This window comes from Megachile rotundata, chromosome 2, assembly GCF_050947335.1.
Source record: "Megachile rotundata isolate GNS110a chromosome 2, iyMegRotu1, whole genome shotgun sequence".
Taxonomy (NCBI): Eukaryota; Metazoa; Arthropoda; class Insecta; order Hymenoptera; family Megachilidae; genus Megachile; species Megachile rotundata.
Window position 1 is genome coordinate 14,318,373 of NC_134984.1, and position 16,880 is coordinate 14,335,252.

Genomic DNA, 16,880 nt, shown 5'->3' on the forward strand with positions numbered 1-16,880 from the left:
ACACTGAAATTTGCAGATTCTAAAATGCAACAGTTCTCCACAAAGAAATCACGCATCAAATTACACGTATAACCTACCAAGATCACCAACGACAAAATAGTATCGTTTAATTCGTACCTAGAGGAAATTCGAGCTAGACATGCAGCGAGAAAACCTTGCATCGTTTAAACAACGCGTGTGTTATACCGTGACGAAGAAGGTGAACGTAGGTGGGCCTCCAGGAGATTCCGATACAGTTATACACCGTTCCACGTGCAGAGAAATGAAAGGTTCCGGAGCACGGTGCATCTAAGGATTCGAGAGGAGAAGGCACTTGGAAGACGATAAAAATGTCTCTGGAAAGAGAAGAAACTCTAAGATGAAAAAAGATGCATAGATTCGTGGTAGGCACGTGATACGATCGTAATAATTGCCCATTGCGATACAGTTCGACTTCGTCGTTTCTTTCTTTCTCTTTAATACGTGGTTCCTTTTCTTGCGTGTACGAAAGATCTTAACAGCCCGTGAGACTAAATTGCGAGATAAATGCACGTAAGAGAGTTGTAATGTTGCGTGGAATCGCTTTAAAGTGTGGCAGAGACAGGGACATGTAGGGAATGATTATTAAACATGTTTATTAAAAATGATTATTAAAAATCTTTATTAAAATTGAATATTAAAAATGTGTATTAAACATTGTTTATTAAAAATGTTTATCAAAAATTATTATTAAAAATGTCTACTCAAAATTATTATTAAAAATGTCTACTAAACATTGTTTATTAAAAATGTTTATCAAAAATTATTATTAAAAATGTCTATTAAAAATTATTACTAAAAACATCTATTAAAAATTTGTATTAAAAAATATTATTAAAAAATGCTTGTTATATATTCTTTATTAAAAATGTTTAATAATAATGTTTACTAAAAATGATTATTAAAAATGTGTACTTGAACATTGTTTATTAAATATTTTGATCAAAAATTATTCTTAAAAACATCTATTAAAAATTTTTATTAAAAAATATTATTAAAAATGATTGTTATATATTCTTTATTAAAAATGTTTACTAAAAATGATTATTAAAAATGTTTGTTAGATATTCTTTATTAAAAATGTTTGTTAGACATTCATTATTAAAAATGTTTGTTAGACATTCTTTACTAAAAATGTTTATTAAAAATGATTATTAAAAATGTTTATTAAAAATATAAAAGAAAGTGGACAAAATATTTCCGGTTAATTATTGCTCCACCTACTCCACAAGGACTTCAATCGCCCGAAGCATGTTGCTGCAGGAAGTTGCGAACATGTATACAGGAAGAAATGACCAGCACGAATATTATTATTCGACCACGTACGTATCGCTATCGATCGAGTAGGACATTCATCGATTCGAATGTCACATGAATCTAGCGAGACATTTTTTGCGTGATAAGTCGAACGTAAGATTAATAGGTTAGGTAGAAGCGTTTAATTGAACCGGATAAGAACCTTCTACACTGATCAGTTTTTTAAAGTAACTCGGACAACGTAATCGTTACTACGAATTTGGTGTTGTAAAAAGTTATTGAAGGAAAACGGTTGAAAAAATTTTGTGCGTCAAGGTAGAGTAAGGTAAACTAGGATAAGTTGTAGATGAAATTGGTGCAATAGTTTGGGATATGAAAGGTGCAGATTTTGTGAATTTTGGAATTTGGGAATCTTGGAATTCTTGAGTTTTGCAATTTTGGAATTTTGGAATTTTTGAATCTTGGAATTTGAGGATCTTGGGATTTTGGAATCTTGGAAATTGGGAATCTTGGAATTTGGGAATTTTGGAATTTGGGAAGCTTGGAATTTGGGAATCTTGGAATTTGGGAATCTTGGAATTTGGGAATCTTGGAATTTGGGAATTTTGGAAATTGGGAATCTTGGAATTTGGGAATCTTGGAATTTGGGAATTTTGGAATTTGGGAAGCTTGGAATTTGGGAATCTTGGAATTTGGGAAGTTTGGAATTTGGGGATTTTGGAATTTGGGAATCTTGGAATTTGGGGAGCTTGGAATTTGGGAATCTTGGAATTTGGGGATTTTGGAATTTGGGAATCTTTGAAGTTGGGAAGCTTGGAATTTGGGAATCTTAAAATTTGGGAATCTTGGAATTTGGGAATCTTGGAATTTGGGAATCTTGAAATTTTGGAATCCGTAAATTTGTAAATTCCTATATTTTCATATTTTTAAATTTCGATACCTCCACATTTCTAACTTTCCAAATACACAAATCACCAAATATTTAAATTTCTCTATTTCCAAGTTCCCAGATTATCAAATATTTAAATTCCCATATCTCCAAATTCCCATGTTATCAAATATTTAAATTTCTCTCCTCCGAAGTTCACAGGTTATCGAATATTTAAATTCCCACATTTCCAAATCCCAAGGTTAACACTTAAATTTCTATATTCCCAAGTTTCGTAAATTTGTAAATTTACTAATGATGCCACCACAATTTTGTATATTCATTCCTGAAACGATGCATCGTTCACGGACAATTTCCCAGCGTTTTATCCTAGATTTTATTGCTCATTGAACTCGTAATAGGAAGCTGAAAAGTAAACAGCACAAAATTATTCCGCGTTGAACGTGTGCCGCACATCTGACCCCCTTTCATTGTCAGTCTTTTCTTCGGGTTCACTGGCGTGTGTCGATTCATGCGGCATGCACGTTCCTGGTGCTAATGTTTTCAATGCACTTAACTGTATTTGTGATACAAACACACTTCTTCGTAAAATTGCTTGAAAATTTTACTTTGCGTGAGCAAAATTACATTAACACGGTTGAAATTCTTGGGAGACATCTTGTAATCGAAACGGAGATAATTGTGTTTAACATTGTAATATTTAACATATATGTTCGCATGTGTACATATGTGTGTATTTATGTAGATGTTTAAGTGCCTATGTACACATGTTATATGTTACATATATGTTATACGTTACACATATGTTATATTATTCATTACAAGACAAGTTTTTATATTATACACATATGTACACATATGTGTTATACATCACACATATGTTATATTATTCAGTATAAGAAAAATTGTTGTTAGAAGTACATTGTTTCACTGCAATTATGTACATATATGTATGTATAGATATACACATGTGTTACATGTAACATATGTGTTACTTATGTACATATATGTTACACATATGTTATATTATTTAGTACAAGAAAAACTTTTATTGGAGGTACATTGTTTTACTGCAATTATGTACATATATGTATGTATACATACACACATGTGTTACATATAACATATGTGTTACATATGTACATATATGTTACACATATGTTATATTATTTAGTACAAGAAAAATTTGTATTAGTGGTACACTATTTTACTGCAATTATGTACATACATGTATGTACACATATGTTACACATTACACATATGTTATATTATTCAGTACAAGAAAAATGTTAATTAAGTAATACATTGCTTTACTACAGTTTAATTATAATGTTTTTAATTTTCTTAAATAGTAAAGAATTTATTTGTACAAAGACATATAAGGTACTTGCAAAAACAAAATGGAAGTCATTCACTGCATAGTTTTATACAGAAATTGCTTTATAGTTTTATTTAGAAAGGCACTTTTTCATTGTTCATGTTACTTACAGACTATCTTCCTCTAACATTTAGTATTTATTTAACCTAGAATGTTTAATAGAATGCACATCCTTGAAAAGATATCTTGCAATTAATAGAATAAACGTAACCTTTAAAAGGCCAAGGAAGTTTCAAAGAATCAAACTTGGTATTAAAAAGAATTAGATAAGCATATGTATGGTGATACTTTTTCTTTATTCAAAATGCAGCCTCATGAATAGGAGCGTCATTAATATTCCCATTAAAGAAGCATAAATTACCTTGCACGATTACTTTTGTACGTGCTAAAAACTGTCATATAAAATGACACGAAGAGTAACGCGAAGTATCAAGTTAAAGAATGGTCGAGTATATCGATACACGCGACGGGATAACTTTACGGAGAAGAAGAAAAAGAAAAGAAAAATACTGAAAGGGGATCAGATGCCTGCTGTGCAAAGGCCCGTGATAGGTATATATACCATACTCGGTTCCTTGTGCAATCAACAATGAGCGAGATACAAACAGTTGCAATATAACGTAGTACTCGAGGGACACGTGCAAAGCACCTTTCCTTACCCTTGGAAGAAGGAAGCCTCTGAACAAGATCGAGAATTATCGCGACCACTTTCCAACTGTGTATTACGCGGATATACATATGATGGAGACAGGCAAAATTCCTGAAAAACGAGAATATTTTCTAGTTTGATTTTTAATTTATTGTTCAAAGAAAATTGATCACCCTACTATTGATCAAAAGTAAGGAACAGTATGAAATGTGGAGACAGTATGATTATTATTAAAGAAATTTAGTTTGATTTTGTATTTAGCATCAAATGAGAAAGGTACTACTTAAACCTTGAGGTCTTCGTACATTAAAAGGCGATAAAAATTATTTCAAACATTATAATGACAATAATCTACATTCTTTAGAAATGTGCGACTAGCTGAGAGGTTTTTAGATCAATGTTTAGATCAGGTTCACTAACAAAAATTAGAAATACTTTTGTGTTGAAAATATATCACATGCTATGCAATATACAGTCATGTATCAAATCATATGTTTGACATAACTTAAAATGTGCTTCATAGTGAAAGAGTATTTAACAAATGACAATTTTAACATTACTCAATCGCTGAACTTAAATTATTTAATCATATAATTATTCATGTGTTAATCAATCACATATCATATGTCATATGTGAATCACGTTAAAAGACAATTAGAAACTTCATACATGGTAATACGGACATGGAAGTAACAGATAATAAATATGGTTAAAACCATACGACTTCTGCGTATATAAAAATAAAATTGTACGCCATTTTTTGGTAATAATATTATAAATAATATTTTCTTATTTTTCTTTCTTTCTTATAATAGATAATAATACTCCTAAAATATTTTCACATTATCCAAGATCATTAATCGAACATGATTATCATGTAAGAAAGCATCTAACAAATCTATCCAGACACTAATATACACTCTATAATTAAAAAATGATATACCGCAAAGCAAGTTTTAATGAAATCACTCAATTTTCAAGAAAAAGAAACTCAGATCTGACACAGTAGCATTACAAAGATTAATTACCGATATAACGTTCAATTCATCGATATTACGCGTCTCGGAATTTCCCAACCGGCTGTGTTCTATCTTACTACAATTAACCGGTCTACAAAACATAATAAATGTAAGCGGAACCACAGCCTCATTAAAACAGGATGAAAAAAAAAGAAAGAAAAAGAAGGAAGGCGCACACGAGCCGGGAACACGTATGACACAGCTACTTAGATTTCGTAATTTCTCAGTTACACATTGTTGCAGGACAATTCCGAGCATTATGCACGGTAGCTGGAAATTATTATTCAATGCAATTCAAATTATTGTCATCTTTGTGATTTCGATGAATGCAGGCGGATCTTTTATTATTGTGGTAATCGGTGATGCTGATTCTTTGTGCTGAATGTAATACTTGTAACATGTATAATGATAAATTACTAACGTAAATTACTTGACGTTTTTAAAAATTGCAACTGAGGAGGAGAGAATGTTATGGGAAAGATAATGAGAAGGGAGAAAATTATGCATTTAAATATATATATTTTTGTGTATTTTATTTTCTCTTTATTTTTGTTGTGGTTGTGATAAGATAATAAGACAGGCAAGGTAATAATAAGACAGTTACAAGATACCAACAATGAAATAACAAGATAACAAGAAGAAAATAACAGGACAACCATGAGACAATCACAAGATACTAACAATATAATAATAAGACAAAAACGAGACATTAACAATATAATAATGAGACAATAACAAGATACTAACAAGATAATAAAAAGCTACTAACAATATAACAATAAGACAATAACAAGATACTAATAATATTATAACAAGACAATAACAAGGTACTAACAATATAGTAACAAGACAATAACAAGATACTAACAAAATAACAATAAGAAAATAACAAAATACTAACAATATAATAACAAGACAATAACAAATTACTAACAATATAACAATAAGACAATAACAAGATACTAACAGTGTAATAACAAGACAATAACAAGCTACTAACAATACAACAACAAGACAATAACAAGTCACTAATAATATTATAACAAGACAATAACAAGGTACTAACAATATAGTAACAAGACAATAACAAGATACTAACAAAATAACAATAAGACAATAACAAGATACTAACAATATAATAACAAGACAATCACAAGTTACTAACAATATAACAATAATACAATAACAAGATACTAACAATATAATAACAAGACAATAACAAATTACTAACAATATAACAATAAGACAATAACAAGATACTAACAATGTAATAACAAGACAATAACAAGCTACTAACAATATAACAACAAGATAATAACAAGTCACTAACAATATTATAGCAAGACCATAACAAGGTACTAACAATACAGTAACAAGACAATAACAAGATAGTAACAACATACTAACGAGATAATAACAAGATAATAACAATATTATAGCTAGATAATAACGAGATACTAATAATGAAATAACAAGGTAAAATATTTCTCTACCACCAAGAAATTAGGCCAACGAAATATTTATTAATATCAAGTGTTAGACAGCAATCGAATGTTATGATTCATGAACACGTTTGATATTTATAACGAAAAAAGAGCACAACTATTGTGCGTCAGAATTGTTAATTGATTATGATCGATGCTTGAAGTATGTGGGCGTTGGTCCAGCAGTAACTGACACCTCTGTCATATCACCATTTTGTTACGATATTTGACCAACAAAGTGTCCATATTAAATGTCTCATGTCAATATTAAACAAACTAATCGAACGATTAAAATAAACGTTACAAATACGTTGTTAACGTATCACGTTAAAAATTAGAAAAATTTGAGAAAGAAAAATATATTAATTTTCATCATCTTAAGAAGGTAGATGAGTTAGTAAAATTAGCTTGTAATACGATGCATATTGAGCGCACATCTGAATATAAAATTACAGAGCAAATATTATGGGTAACAGAGGAAAGGTGAACGTAGCCTTTCTCTTTGCTTTAATTTCACGTTTAAACAGCTCTTCAATGTGCGAGGTAAATGAAGTACATCTTATCTTCTGTTCAAAAATTATTTGAGACTCGAAGTAACTACAAGAACTACAGAAACAAGAAGAACAAAAAGAACATGATAAACTAGAAAGAGAAATATTCGAAACACGAAATATTCACTAACATGAATTCACTAACAATGAATTAGAAAAGTAAAGTGATTCCAAAATGAATCAATAAGAAAGTAAACCGATGTCGAAACAAACAAGCAAGAAAAGTAAAGTGATTTCACAATAAAGAAATAAAGCAATTATAATAAGAGCAATTGTTTTTATATATCGAAAGGGTTAAGGCATTATTCGAAGAGAATATCTGACCACGTCTGACCATGAAGACCACACCCGTGATACTTGAATACTCATGGTACCAGGTCTCTGTAACCAGGCACAGTGTCAGAAATACAATAGCGTTTATCGCCGTCCATTTACGACGTTCAACCTGTGCGACAGAAAATATTTGTCGTTTATACGCGTTGTGCTCGAACGTAGGGGTAAGAAAGACAAGATGCTCTTTAAGGACGACCACCGACGACCTACGTTCTTGAATAACAATTTTCACGGGATTCAGGAATAAAGTTTATTCAACACATTTCACGCGGAAACTTGCGGTGTAGAAATATCACGGCGACCACACCCTGAAATATTGTTGCTTAACATTAGGAGAAATTTTGTTTTCTTTTGTGAAACAGGGGTGGATTTTTTTTTGTATTCAAAGATTTTTACATTTACGAATTGGAAGATTTATTTTAATTTTCTGGAAATAAAGTTGGTGAAATTTGGAAGTTCTTAAATTTATTTGTAGGTATTCTGAAGTTTAGAAAGGGAAATCTTGAGTTTTTAAATTTTGCAACTTGAGATAGGTAAATTTTCATATTTTGAAGATCACAAATTTTTGTCTTCATAGATTCTCAAATTATGTCAATTTTCGTATACGTGGATTCTTAAATTTTTCACGTTTAGATATTTCTACTAAATATTATCTTGTTCACTTATTAAATTTTATCTAAAATAAAAAATGATCGAATACATATTTTTAAAGTTACAAATTAGCAAATTTATAAATGTATAAATATAAACCTAGCACTTCAACAAAACTGACTTTTATTTATGTACCCATTGAAATTTTTTGCAATCTTCAGACTTTTTCATTCGCTCCAAAATTAAACAATGAAACTGCATTGATTTGATGTATCAATTGCTTTCGCACTAGATTTGTCGATAAAAATGTCATTCCACAAAGCAGCAACAGTAAAAAAGAAGATAATTAGTGTGAAAGGGTAAAAAATTGATTGCGTAGTAGAATAAAGTATACCGATTCAGTGATTGTGTTGGTGATAACACAGGGGCGGATTTAGAGGAGGAGATTTAGATAATTGGCTCCTTAAAATTGAAACCAAAATTGAAAAAATTCAGTTATATTGAAATATCTAAAATTGTTATTCAATTTTATTCGTATCGTTTCTTTGATCCTTCCTAATAAAATAAATTACTTAATGGTACGTGTATATACAATGACTATATTCTTTTTTATAGTGAATAAATAATTTAGACTTCTAAAATATTTATTCTAAATTTCTTCTAAAATAATTCATGTTCCATTATGATGATAACAATTGTCGACGTAACTTGATGACTGTATTTTTTTATTTACAATGAATAAATAATTTAGATTTCTAAATTGCTCAATTAAGTTAGACTTCTAAATTATTTATTATAAATTTCGTCTAAAATAATTCATGTTCAATTATGATGATAAGAATTGTAGATGTAATATTTTGAAAATGTTACTTGTTTGAATTTCGCTCTCCTTTAAGGAAGTCTTCTGGATCCGCCCCTGAAACAATGCGTTGATATTAGGATACCATTGTAACACCAAAGTGATAGCAGTTAGCCTTCGATCATGGGGGAGTGATCAACTTTTCTTAAACTGGCTAGGTGGATATCGATCGTAGAAACGTTTACTCTTGCAAAAGCGTTCCGGAATATGTTGTATTAGGGTCTCATATCAACATAATACCTCCTTCCATTAATTTACATATTTTAGTCATAATACCAACATGGTAGCGGCTGCAATCAAAACTGCTTGAAGATAATTGTTATTTTAAGAAACTAGAGATACGTTCTATAATCCATCTATCATTATATGATATTTATAGGAAAATCTGACGAAAATGGATAACTATATTTCACAATAAATATCTGCATGAATTAAATTCAACTGAATTCAATTAACTGTTATTTTATTATATGAGACGATCACACCCCATGTCTGAGTAATTTACATGTAACAAAAATAATTATACTAATTATTAACGCAATCAATTCATAATTACAAAGTACGTATGTAATTTCTATTGTTACAATTGTGTCTTTGGTAAAATAAAAATTAACCATAGTTAGGTTAATAGACAGGTTTAAGTGACATTAAAAATTCATAAATATTCATACAAAATTTTTAATTAATACAAACTGTTAAACAAAGTTTATTATAACCCTTATAATTATTTAGGAAGACAAAAATTTTTGTGCAGTTTATTCAACGAAACATTTGTGGTATATAAGTATTAGTGAATATAAAAAATAAATATACATTTGGCAAATTTATTATGTTTCATTATATTTCTATATTATAAAAGTCATGATTATTATTAATTAGGCGCTTGAATATTTTTTCGTGTCGTGCTAATCACTTCACTAAGGGATGATCTTAATTTTAATCTTAAATATGTTCGAATAAATACAAACTCAAAACACCCTCTTACAATTTAATTATTTACTGTGCGTACTTGAAATAATTTACTTCAAAATTTGAGTAAAAAACCGAAAAATCAAATCCCAAAAAACTCACCCCAATTTGAAAAGTTCGCCATTTTCTCAAAGCCCATTTACGAAGGATAAGTATTCACATAACGAGTACCTATTTTTAAAATAACAGCAAAAATCACAGTGCAAATATTTCAAAAATGACGAAGCAAAATTTTGACGAACGATTAGCATTCAGGTCAGAGGGATAAAAGTTTTGTTCAGAAACGAAATCAAGTATAAAAAAACTTTTCTTTATTTTCGTCTTATTTTTTCATGTGGATTCAACTTTTTTTTTCATATTCAACTACCAGTTACATGACATTTTGTAATATGTATACTTGTTCGTTTTTCGAAACATAAATCACATGTTTATGAAGAAACGCTACAAATTCTTCGAAGTTATTGCTTACAAATACTAATATAACGATACAAGTTTGTATTTACAGTAATCATTATGTTTAAACAAGACATTATTACATCGTAACATTCTGTTTCACAATAATTCGAAGCACTAAATTTAAAACGATCTCTAAAATTTACAAACAATATCCTTAATCTCGTTTTTTATGCAACTAGTTTCCGAAAGAACGCATCTTTGTCCATTTCCTCTTTTTTTTGTTTTATCGTCAAGTTATCTTTATTACTAAAATTATAAAAATATGATAAAAGCACTCTCTCTTTGGCTCAGCAATGATGCCCGAAAAAGGTACATATATGAAATTGACTCTTACATCCTTACGTATATGTATATGTGATAGAACACACAACTCTTATAATTATTCTACAGGATACAGTAGACTCTCGTTATATTGCCACCTTTACAAAAATGCAAAGTAATAAAAGTTTTTGTTCACTTCTGGTATTAAATATCTGCTTATGACGTCCACCTTTTTTGTAACACCTTGTACACATATTTTATAACGCGTTTAAATTTATGAGTTCAAGAACAATTAAAAACTGCTATAAAAAAATAGAAATTAGTTAACTCAAACGGTTCCTATGTTCATGTACGATGAAATCAACCATTTTTACATATAATAATTTGAAGCATTGTACTTGTAACGTATGAGCATCTTAAAATATCGGATTAATAGATAAAGCTTATTGTCAATACATGCATAAACTGTTTTTAAATATTAACTTTCAAATAAAATTTTGTTATCGATAAAATTCAACTGATTCCTTAATAAATTAGGATACTGATAGCAAACCGAACACTTCGTTCGATGAATTATTTGTATTAAATATCACAAATCATAAGTTTTATTATGATCCTTTTTTATTGAAAATACAGGAACACTAATACTGAGTCCTGCGAGTTATTTCAGCAGTCTAGAAATACCATATCATCTAAATACTTGTAACAAATTAATGCCGAATAATCACATGAAAACATAGAAATTTCGTTTGTCAAAAATATGGGAAAGCGAATCGATATTTAAGTATCATCGCTATCACTTTCTTCCATAGATGGAACACCGTCTATGTTTCTATCAAAGTTAGGAGGATTCCAAGGCGGCAACCATCTGTTGACCAGCCACCAATGAACAGATAACCTGCTGTGGTTACATTCCGCTCTGTCGCATCTGCCAAGGAACTGACAAATGCCAGCAACGTTGCCACTCTGATTTCTGATACAGGAATCATCGCAGGTGTGTTGACGTTCCATCAAACGGTTAGAAGAACACGCAGAGTCCTGCGAAGTGGAAGGATTGTTCGAAGGAAATACTTGTCTGGCATTTGACGACGTGCTTGGTTCATTGGTGGATGTGGGTGCAGGCGCACTGGACGTAGAAGCTCCAGAGTCCGCACTGGTGGATGCATTCCCTGCACCCGCTGTGTTACCCACAGTCGAAACGCAAGGTCTGCCAATGTGAACTGTTGCGTACATCGGGTTGTTGACCGACGGTCCACCTCTGCCAACGCAGTCGAGATACCTGTTGATCTGCACCGTAGAATTGCAGTTGGGTAAAACTTTACATCTACATGAGCAATTAGGAATTCTGCAAAGACATTCCATTCTCAGTGATTCTGTTGGACGACAGGATGTAACGGGCAGCTTTACGTACGAGTACTCTCCACGGCAAATGGGTACCTTTCTTGGCAACTGGTATATATATTGTCTAGAATTGCTTGCGAGTCCATCTGGGTAGCGTAATCGATTGTGCAGATTATGACAGTGGTGGCACAAGTACCTTGCATCTAAGTGTCTACAGAACAAACGCATAAAATTGTAACCGAGAGGGTAAATGGCACGTCCAGTCGATGCATAAGCGATGTTTTCGGTAGAAAAACAATTACGACCCAGTCTGCCTAGTCGATTCTGGCAAAACTGACTGGAAAGTCGCGATGAATCTAGGTACAATTGTCTGGACTGATCGTATTGGTTTCTAGATTCAATGTCATTTAGGAAGTGAGGGACCGCGTATGGGTTTAGAACGTGGTATTTGTAACAACGAGCGTATGTTCTACCACTGCAGGAATAGCGATCATCTATTCTTTCGTACGTGTGATCGTCTACGTTGTGGTGGTTGTTTTGGGCCGCAGGTTCAACAACTTCACCGTTGTTCTCATCGTTCTCGTCGTCGTCGTCGTTGTCCAGTCTCTCGTAAATGTTTTCTTCTGGTTCTTGCGGTTGCCGATTGCGGTTGTAGTTGTGCATCAATTCTACCGGATTCTGGTAACTCGGGTTGTGATTCGAATGCATCTGCGCTGGACCGCCGGGTCGATTTTGGAAGTTGCGCGAAGCACGACTCGTATTCTGATAGTTGTCGTCCTGGTTATTTCTGTTTTGATTCATGATCGCAGCCGCCACCTCGCCATTCTCGTATCTTTGGCATACACAACGTGGACCGCGACAATTATGACCCGGGTATTGATGAAGTACATTTTGATCCGCATTCTGAATTTGCACACCGCTGGGCCCGGCTTCCCGTGATTGATCCGACATTTCGGTACCCGGGTCCGAGTTCTGCTCCATTGTATGCCCAGCGGATTGTAACCCTCACATCGATGTCGTGGACGGCATCGGTTTGTCGATTATTGCTACTCCGGCGTAACTGCGGCCGATACCCATGCAAGTTGGAAGAGTCGACCAACTGTCGGTTCTTGGGGAGTATACTTCTACAGACGCTAGACTCGATGAACCGTCGTCCCCACCCACCACGTATAAAAGACCATTGAGCGCTACCACACCTGCGGAATAAGGTTAAGAGTTCGTTTAAACTAATGAAAGTCTAATTTACATAACTGTCAACATGATAAAAAATTAAAGTTCATACCTGCATTTCTACGGCAAAGGGCCATATCACTAACTGGAGTCCACTGATTAGTATCTGGATTAAAGGCTTCTACGCTCTTCCTAACCAAAGGACCATCGTGTCCTCCTACAGCATATAAGATTCCGTCTAAAACACCGACACCAGCTCCGCTGCGACGTGCAGACATATCAGGCACCGGCTTCCACTGATCTTTTTCTGGATTGTAGCATTCAACGCTAGAAAGACACTGTCTGGATGCTCCATCATAACCGCCAACCTGAAGAGCAACAACTTTAGATTATAGAACAAAATGCATTATTAAAAATTTTATAAGTTCCGTTATTAAACTTACAGCATATAGTAATCCTTTAACAACACCCACACCGACACTACTTCTACGCGTTGACATCGGTGCGATTAATCGCCATTCGTGAGTTCTCGGATCGTATACCTCCGCGGAATTTAGACCCGTCGAACCATCAAAACCGCCAACCTGTTGTATCAATACATGTAACTTATAATACACGAATGTTTGTAAAGACTTAAAGAAACTATGTACATGTGGAGTAGTAAAATGGTAAGTACTTATGAGCACACATGTATACGTTATGTGGATTAGTGTTAATTATAATCATACTTATAATACAACATATACACGTGTGAAATGAACAAATGAAACTAAGTACAGCGTAAATGCAATTCCCAAGGACCGCTACACCAAGGGTTGATCTCCTCGCTTCCATTTCTGGACAGGGTGACCACTGGTCTGTAGCTGCGTCGTAAATGTCAACTGTTCGTACTCTAAGCGATCCATTAAATCCACCAACAGCATAAACGCGACCACCAAGGACGGATAAACCTGTACATTATGAATCTCATGATATAGAAGACAATATAACGTACTATAATAGTTGGATTGTTAAATACTACTCACCAGCTCTACAACGACGTGTAGGCAATTCAGATACCTGATACCATTTTTCTTCCTTAAAATCATAACATTCAACGCTTCTGATTGCTTTTGGAGCTTGTCCACCAACTACTAATAATACCTTTGGTAAACCCCTTGGTTGTCTGGGTTTTGTGCGAGGCGTTTTAAATAACGACTTTTGTTCTCCTTTAAGTAAATGATATTTCAAAGCTTCGATTAAGAAATCCTTACCTGTGTAAAATAAAATAGCGTGCTTTTTTTAATTGTATTGCATCAAGGTATAACAATATACATGTTTTATGTACAAAGATATATCATTTACATTGTAAATTTGCTTTAAGTAGTGGTTCTTCTTCCACACGTTGTACTAAGTATTCTTGGGATAACAAAGGTAAACGTACATGTTCCATTAATTGAGCTAAATGAGCTTGTCTTTTTTCCAAATCATGATGTACCCATGATATCACGCATTCAAACACTTTTTCTTCTGATGGTACCATTAAACGATCACTGCAAATCAATTTAGCAACTTGTTGAGGTGCCAATGTTAAAAACTCTTCACCATCCACTACCTCCCTGTTTATAGAACAAAATGTTTACTATTAAAACACGACATATATCAGTTAAGTTGAATGAATAAAACAAAAATATTGCATCTTACGAGAAATGTTGTTCGATATAACTGTCTGCATGTGACAGTAATTCTAGACAACCATGAAGATCTGCAAATGCACGAATTCCTAAGCAATTTGATGGATGCAATTGAGCTTGTAAGAAGTCACAACAGGCATCACGAACATCAGTTAATTGCAAAAGATTAGCAGCTGGTAATAACACTTGCACGTTGTCTTCAGTTACATGCACTTCTGCGGAATATACATAATCCACCAATAACTCAAGCGCTGAGTAATCCACACCTTGCAGAGTTATTCTTTCTTGATCTCGCTCTTCGAAACTTGTAAACATAGCATAAAAATAAGGACTGCATGCAGCAAGAACCATTTTATGCGCAGGTACTTCCAATCCTCCATCAGCCACCAGAATCACATCACATAATAAATTTTTTCTGCAAAATAATCACATTGTATTACACTATATTTTTAATATTATTTTTTTGAATAATCCAAAATGAGACTACAGAAATATTTTCTCAGTTTTGGATGTATATTATATCTATATAATTTTGAAGTGTAAGTAAAGATTTCAATGAGCAACAGTTTACATACTTTCGCATTTCATTGATAACATCAAAAGCCCGATTTGTATGATGATGATTCCTATATGGTGGTTTGTCTCGTCCACTTTCACGTGGTATATGCTTTTGTGAACTTTCATCCAATGAATTTTGACTAGCATATCGGAGTAACAAACAACTAGAAGAAAATAAATTTGTTAAAGGGTTAAGAATATATTAATTCTAGTGTGTTTATGTTTCTATACATCCTACAGTTCATTATGAAGTAAATTATAGGCAATTTGGTTAAAGGTATTTGTCTGCTTGCAAAAATGATCACTAACTACTATGACACAAGGAAAATAGATCATCTACACTAAGTTTATAAAGTACAAGTATAAACAGTTAATGCTGTTTCATTGTCATCCATTTGCACACTGATTATAATAATAATTAAATAATGACTTATATTTTTTACAGTGACCTTACAGTATCTTAAAAATATAAATAGAGATGCTATCTACTAAAAAATTTGTAATGAATTTACTTTTATCTGAAGTTTTATTCCTATTCACCCCATTTTGTGATACATAAATTACATTGAAGAAACAGACAAATTAAATAATTTTAAATAACAGACGGTCTTACCTTCCTTTGTTTTCAGTCCCATCAGTATTATTGAAAGCATTCTGCACCTGATTCTGTCCCGCCGACTCCATTTCAGCTGTTTGGCTTTCCAACAAGCCAGAATGATATCTTTGAACCTTTGAATCAATAGCACGAATCGGGCCTTAATTCATTTGTCTGTATAAACATCATTTCACTAAACTGTACAATCATCGTTCATCATTGTGGGATCAGGTGCGAAATAAATGAAAATGATAACCGTCTTCGCATGATCGTATTGCATCGCTGTGTTACTATGGTATGTATACATATACCGTCGCGTGATATTGAGCCGCAAAGGATAGGCGGAAAAGTTAGTAACAATATTGATAAGTTACAAAAACAACTATTAATATCTTTACTGTCTACACAAATTTTAAATAAATTTCCTCTCGGATTCAATCCTCGAACGTCATTTACTGTTTCTTGATTATTTCGTTAAAGACAACAGACATTGGTGTCGACATCTGCAGGATGTCATACAAGTTATTCCGCTCTTTTAAATTTTGATCTGATCAATTCATTTGTGATATATCATCATATCGTCGTAATTAATGAAATGCATTTCAAAATGAATAAAATTGCAATGTAAATGGAATGTACAAAAGATCTTACCAAATAGAGATAAGTTATAACGTTACAATGTCAGTAAAAGTTTTATTGGACAAAATTAAAATATGCATCCGAATGTACTTATTCCGGAAGTGCAAGTATTTAAAACATTTCAAGGTCATCATTATTTCTCTAAATGAAACTTTTTACTTTGATACATTTTGTCTTTTAAATAAATTGA

The 16,880-nt window shown here is 32.4% G+C and overlaps 2 protein-coding genes across 2 annotated transcripts; both read right to left on the reverse strand.

Moving 5' to 3' along the window:
* Positions 1-10,286: 10,286 nt before the first annotated feature.
* Positions 10,287-13,036, reverse strand: LOC143265642 (uncharacterized). The gene has a single exon (XM_076538935.1). The coding sequence runs from the start codon at positions 13,034-13,036 to the stop codon at positions 11,495-11,497; it is 1,542 nt and encodes a 513-aa protein (XP_076395050.1). The 3' UTR covers positions 10,287-11,494.
* Positions 13,037-13,060: 24 nt separating this feature from the next.
* kel (kelch protein) lies at positions 13,061-16,556 on the reverse strand. Its single transcript, XM_003701034.3, has 9 exons — positions 16,070-16,556; positions 15,474-15,620; positions 14,909-15,313; positions 14,570-14,823; positions 14,251-14,478; positions 14,003-14,175; positions 13,669-13,809; positions 13,338-13,593; positions 13,061-13,251 (listed from the first exon to the last, which is right to left on the reverse strand). Exons 1-9 carry the CDS (start codon positions 16,138-16,140, stop codon positions 13,061-13,063), a joined length of 1,866 nt encoding a protein of 621 aa, XP_003701082.1. The 5' UTR covers positions 16,141-16,556.
* Between the last annotated feature and the right edge of the window lie 324 nt (positions 16,557-16,880).

Bases quoted from the DNA above. Each gene is read 5' to 3' on its own strand.
- LOC143265642 (XM_076538935.1), bottom strand. From the start codon at position 13,036: ATGGAGCAGAACTCGGACCCGGGTACCGAAATGTCGGATCAATCACGG.
- kel (XM_003701034.3), bottom strand. From the start codon at position 16,140: ATGGAGTCGGCGGGACAGAATCAGGTGCAGAATGCTTTCAATAATACT. The intron at 14,479-14,569 runs GTAAATGATATA...TATTTTACACAG, and splicing joins ACTTAAAGCAAATTTACAAT to GTAAGGATTTCTTAATCGAA. The intron at 14,176-14,250 runs GTGAGTAGTATT...CATAATGTACAG, and splicing joins TACACGTCGTTGTAGAGCTG to GTTTATCCGTCCTTGGTGGT.